Source organism: Diplotaxodon limnothrissa, linkage group LG6 (assembly GCF_057381915.1).
Source record: "Diplotaxodon limnothrissa isolate DT_005_m linkage group LG6, D_limnothrissa_male_GT1.1, whole genome shotgun sequence".
Classification (NCBI taxonomy): domain Eukaryota; kingdom Metazoa; phylum Chordata; class Actinopteri; order Cichliformes; family Cichlidae; genus Diplotaxodon; species Diplotaxodon limnothrissa.
Genome location: NC_140601.1, coordinates 10,043,390 through 10,049,389, shown reverse-complemented (window position 1 = coordinate 10,049,389; position 6,000 = coordinate 10,043,390). Strand labels below are relative to the sequence as shown.

The 6,000-nt window shown below is 39.9% G+C and overlaps 1 protein-coding gene across 1 annotated transcript; it reads right to left on the bottom strand.

Moving 5' to 3' along the window:
• Window positions 1–1,681: 1,681 nt before the first annotated feature.
• On the bottom strand, window positions 1,682–4,349 carry LOC146630108 (uncharacterized). Its single transcript, XM_085356772.1, has 2 exons — window positions 4,298–4,349; window positions 1,682–2,871 (listed from the first exon to the last, which is right to left on the bottom strand). The coding sequence occupies exons 1-2, from the start codon at window positions 4,347–4,349 to the stop codon at window positions 1,682–1,684; spliced, it is 1,242 nt and encodes a 413-aa protein (XP_085212898.1).
• Between the last annotated feature and the right edge of the window lie 1,651 nt (window positions 4,350–6,000).

The window sequence follows — 6,000 nt, the reverse complement described above, 5'->3', positions numbered from 1 at the left end:
ACTTAAAGTAATAAATCGGTCACTGATTAATTACAGAAGTACGTCTGTGAGCATAAAGATGTAAGCCTTGGACCATCAGGATAAAATGTGGTTGGGAAACTTAACAAGCTTTGATAAAACTTCATCAGTAGCTCAAGCAAGACCTCAAAACCTTCGATCACCACGGGTGGTTAGCAGACTGTGGTTGTACCATGCAGCCTAACAACATGCAGTAAATTGCAGGTTAAAGCAGTCTGCTTACACATTGTTAAACGAGGGAAGGGAACTAATGTGGCTGTCACATTACCCTTTTGTCCCATTTCATCCCAGGACTTGATTCAATTGCTGCTCACTTTCTACAATACTTAAAACTGATCAGTAGGACCTGAAACTGCAAACATTCAAACATTCAGGCCAACAATCAGTTGGTGAACATATTAATCTACTACAATTAGCAAAAATGAATAAATAAACAGAAGAAAGTTAGAGTGATATCAGAGTCATGCAAGTTTTTGACCAGCAGGTTAAACTCATGCAAATTAGCTTCATCCAGGCTCATGAAAACACTGTCCTGCTTATAAACAGCAGATCATTTGTGTCAGTGTCAGGATGGTTTATATTTGAGCTTTTAGTTCACACAGAACAATTTTTATTAATTGTTTTTAGCGATTACGAAAGTCTGTGAATCCCCAAATTGTTCAGTTGTTCTCTTTGCTCCCCATGAGGTCACTTTCACCATGTGACAAAAACAACACCCCACTCTACACACTCGGGCCACCAGCAACTTTCTAAATCCTCAATAAAAAGCTGACAGGTTGCAATGATGTTCCAAAGAACTTATTAAGAAAACAACTAAATACACAGAAAATTTTATGAAAATTGGTTTATTTTATATCTCATAGTTTTAAATGATGCAATAAAAATATGTACAAAACATCACAAACTGTAATATTTTACAAATGCTTACGTCCTGCTGATGCAATGGAGACATCTTCCAGTGACAGTCTTCATCAGTGTGAGTGTGAGGAGGATCCTAAACCCACCAACACAGAAGTGCATGTTCACAACTCCCTCTGTGCAGGCGGGGTCAGGACCCTCCTCACCCTGGGTGAGGAGGGTTGGTGCTGTGGCCAGTCAGGTATGAAGTGCTGAGAGTGGATCTTTGGTCCTCTGTGCAGCTCTGTCCACTCTCAGCTGCCCTGCAAAGTAATAACACAAGAAAGACGTCATTTTAACACAAAACAGCATTTTCATTGTTGGTAGCTGCAGTATGTTGTTAAAAAAACTATTTTAAACCCAACGTATACACATGAAAAATATAAATAAAGCTAAACCTACAGTGCTGCTGACATAGGATGATGATTTATACCAACTATTGGAAGAATTTTGTCTTCAATACAGTTTGTTGTCAATGTGAGGTGATAACTTACATAGTTGGAACACAGCACCACTCTCCCGTTTTTCACTTGGTCATCCATCCTTCTCATCGGGTTGGTTGGGGTAAGGCTGTCTTCTGGGTGGGGTGTTTGCTCCATCTTGGACGTAACTGGAAGTAATAACAACTAAAAAACTACCTTTAATTCACAATGTAATATTAATATTAATGTCACATATCAACAAAAAAAGCAATACATTTCACATGTGCGAGTCACATGTTCTTATATCTGTAAAGACAAAGTTTAAAAACACATTCTAACATAAACTAATCAGAGTCACTGTCATCCATGGAAAGGCTAAAAGGCCTCTCCCAGAAACGTCTGACTCCAAAACTACCTGAGGATGTTGAAGGGGCATCAAACTGGTCACTCACCTTGCACCTCTTTGCACTTACCTCTTCGGTGCAGATGTCTTCTCTGCTTCTCTTTTCTGAGGAAGGAGCAGCAGAGAGATCAGCTGAGGAAGAAGCAGCAGAGGGAGCAGCTGAGGGAGGAGCAGCTGAGGAAGAAGCAGCAGAGAGAGCAGCTGAGGAAGAAGCAGCAGAGGGAGCAGCTGAGGAAGAAGCAGCAGAGGGAGCAGCCGAAGAAGGAGCAGCAGAGGGAGCAGCTGAGGAAGGAGCAGCAGAGGGAGCAGCTGAAGAAGGAGCAGCAGAGGGAGCAGCTGAGGAAGGAGCAGCAGAGGGAGCAGCAGAGAGAGCAACTGAGGAAGGAGCAGCTGAGGAAGAAGCAGCAGAGGGAGCAGCTGAGGAAGGAGCAGCAGAGGGAGCAGCTGAGGGAGGAGCAGCAGAGGGAGCAGCAGAGGGAGCAGCAGAGGGAGCAGCTGAGGGAGCAGCTGAGGGAGGAGCAGCTGGCGGATCACCAACTGGGGCAACAACTCGAGGGAAGAGTGGGGCATTGGCCTGGCCGAAAGGCGGCATGGCGATGGGGGCAGCACCTGGAGCAATAGGACGTTGCCAATCGTGCCAAAACGGCTCTGGAGGGTGCTCCCGGATGAGAGGGGAATCATCTCTCTCATCCATGGTGTCATACCCAGAGTCATCGCTAAGCCAATCCCCCCACTCTTCTGAGTCGTTCCAGTCAGATGAATTGTCAGTCTGTTCACTAAACTCTTCATCGTCTACAGGTAGGTAGGGGGGGTACTCACCATACTCACCTTGCTGTTCACCGACATCAGCATCTGGTGCTTCATCAGAAGAGGGTGAGGGTGAGAGAGGGATAAAATACCTACCATACTCACCTTGCTGTTCACCGTCATCAGCATCTGGTGCTTCATCAGAAGAGGGTGAGGGTGAGAGAGGGATAAAATACTCACCATACTCACCTTCGCTGATACGCTGGGTATCAGTGTCCTGAGCTTCACCAGAAGAGGTGGTGCTCTGGAGACTGTCATCCAGGATCCTGATGACTTCAGGAAGGCCTTCTTCTGCAGGGCGTTCAACCACATAGTCAAGACGCCCTGTGAGGAAACAATTTTTAAAATAACATTAGGAATGTAATAGACACCCAGTGTTAAAGCAACAGACCTACATCTGTTAGTTTGAGCAGAGGATGAGAGAAAAGCATTTTATGTCAGACTGAATGACACTTCTACTTGTTCAATCTTTAAGTGAAGTTTTTTAATAGAAGACCACCAAACCTCCACCAAGGCAGCTCACTCTGTGTACTTTTAAGGTGACACTATATTGACACTATATATGACACTGTATTTTGTGTACATTCAATTTGTTTTATTTGTTCCTTGTAAGCCTTTATGCAAACACTATGTTGGAATAGGTAATGGATAATAGGTATTGATTTGTAAATAGCCGGACATGAGTAACTTATTATATAAATATACTACAGTACATTTATAACTAACCATGCAGCTCATTCTCCTGTTTTATTTACAATTCACGATGTCACACATTTTGAAAAAAGCTCATAGGTTAAATATGTGGATGCAAACCATAATGTAACATTTAGACCACATGTACCAATTGCATGTCCTAAATATATATATATATATATATATATATATATATATATATATATATATATATATATTTTTTTTTTTTTTTTTTTTTAAATAAAAACACAACCTTCTTGGCAAGAGTTGGCAAGAATTGCACACACAAAGCTCTGCAGGTATGTCTGAAAATGATGGTCAAGTGAAAAACAAACAAACAAACAAGCAAACAAACAAACAAACAAACAAACAGAAACTCTTAACTCAGAATCCACATTTTTAGAAATGTGCACAAGGACTGTATCTGCCATAAGGACAGATACATCTAATCTGTGGTAAACATGCTATCCCTGTGTAAATATCCCTGTGTACAATATCTCTCTCTGCTATCTAATAAGGTTAAAAGCATTACCGTAACAGAAGATAGGTCTTAATGCCATTATTACTACTGTTTTCATATTCTTTTGATATTATTTTATTTGTATTTTTTTATCTTTGTGTTTTGCAGCAGAGAAAAAATATAGTTTATGTCAATAAAGCCTTTGATCCGGAGAAGAAAAGGATGTCAGGAGGGGACCTGGATCTGTGTGTTTACGCCTGCGTGTTCTGAGGCCATGACATCTTGAAGATGCCGTTACCACAGAAACTGATTTTTGGGCATTTTACAAATTTTAGTCCATTAAGCTATTTTTAACCATTTCATTTTAAAGAAAAGTGTCAAATTTGAAGCCTTCAAATCAAAGTAACACCTTTTTTTCATATTCATACACCAGTCGTTAATAATTTCTACACCTCTCCTGGAAAATTTAAAACATACAAACAATTTACGGGAAACAATCTTGAATACACATATTTGATCACGTTAAAACTTGATATTCACACTGGAACTTGTTAAATTATTACAGTAATTTACATTTAAAGAAATTTTCAAACGTACCTGCAGCGAAGTCCAGGTGACAGTCGGGGAGTCCGGGTCCACGGCGAGCCATCTTCAAACTTGAAAAACAAAAACAAGTACAAACGATCCACAGATGAAGTACTTGTTATGCGTTCAAGTTATATCCGCTTTTAGTAAAATGGTTTGCAAAACTTAGCTTTCCACAGGCTGAGGTTGGAGCAGGTCGAAACAAGTCCACGAGCAAGTGTAAACGGACGTTTGGAACCTTGTGCAGCATTTATATACCCTCGGCGGCCATGGTTACGGTTGTCAACGTGTACACGTGCACGTGATAGAAGTATAGGAATGGAGCTCACCACAGTGTAATTACAGTTAATTTATGGTCATTTACTGTCAGGGGTGGAAGTAATGAATTACAAATACTCACGTTACTGTAATTAAGTAGATTTTTTTGGGTACTTGTACTTTTATGAGTAATTTTTCAAGTGTGTAATTTTACTCATACTTGAGTACAACTTACACCATGTAATCTACTGAGTACTACTGAGTACGCCCACAATTTGAATTAATATTCAAACCTTTCGTCTGCATTTTTGCAGCCAATAAGGCCGTGCAATCCCGACCGGCCAATTTAAGACATAAGCAAAGATAAACTCTGCTGCAGCAGCAGGCACAGGTGTCTGGAGGTGCTACATGGTGGAGTACAAACTACTTTATAGACGGAAGATTTGGAGACAAAGAAGCCAAAATGGAGACAGAGGACAACACTGTCAACCATGAAAACGACGTAGAAAAGACGGAGGACGCGTGCCCGTGGCCATACCTGGAGGAATTTTTCATGTGCAGAGGGAGAAAAGGAGACAGCGTCCAGATGCAGTGCAAACTTTGTTTGACCTCTACAGTCATTTCAGCTTACAAGACTTCAGCGTCTAATCTTAAAAAAACACATTGAGGTAAGAGGTTTTACAACTATACGTGTACAATATTGCCTTCTTATTTTTCATGTGTGTTAAGGTTATTAGTTTGGCTAAGATATTGTCACCGCCATTGGTTAGCCTGATATTAAAATAAGACGGAGCTAGCTAATGTGCGTGTGTGTGCATAATTGAGCTAAATTCGTAGGAATGTTTTAGCTTATTATTTGGATAACCACCGTCATTACAATAAATTAAATTTGTAGTCATTTAAAACTCACAGGCCTACAATCAGCTGGCCTATATAAAAAACAAAAACAAAATTTGAACACAGTGCTGAGCTGCATCTCAAATTAATCTTCCAGCTCTCAGCTGACATGTATCAGAGCCCGATGGATCAGTTGATCAGGATCATTGGCCTGATATAGGTCTATCATAGTGACATGGCTCTTAATCAGTAGGGTTATATGTTTCCCAATATGATTTTTTTTTTAAAGAACATAATGTGGATTGTTTTTATTTGTTAGCTGTATGGGCAGCATTTTTGTGTATGTGATCCCTTTTCTTAAATTACATTTGCTATATACACATATTTTGCTCTCTTAGTATTTTTAGAACCCGACTAATATTGAAAACTTTAGGGTGATACTGATAAAAAGGAGTTAAAAATTTAGATACTGATACATTGGTCGATACTCTTTTTATAAATAGTATACAGATTACAGAACTTAGAATGTATACAGAAATTCATGTTTTTTGCAATGATCGTTCAAAATTGGTTTACATTTGTAAATAAATACAGCAATATATCTGCAAGATTTGACCAAA

Coding starts and splice junctions, on each gene's coding strand:
- LOC146630108 (XM_085356772.1), bottom strand. CDS start 4,349: ATGGCTCGCCGTGGACCCGGACTCCCCGACTGTCACCTGGACTTCGCT. Junction 2,872..4,297: donor TCACCTGGACTTCGCTGCAG/GTACGTTTGAAA, acceptor GTTTCCTCACAG/GGCGTCTTGACTATGTGGTT.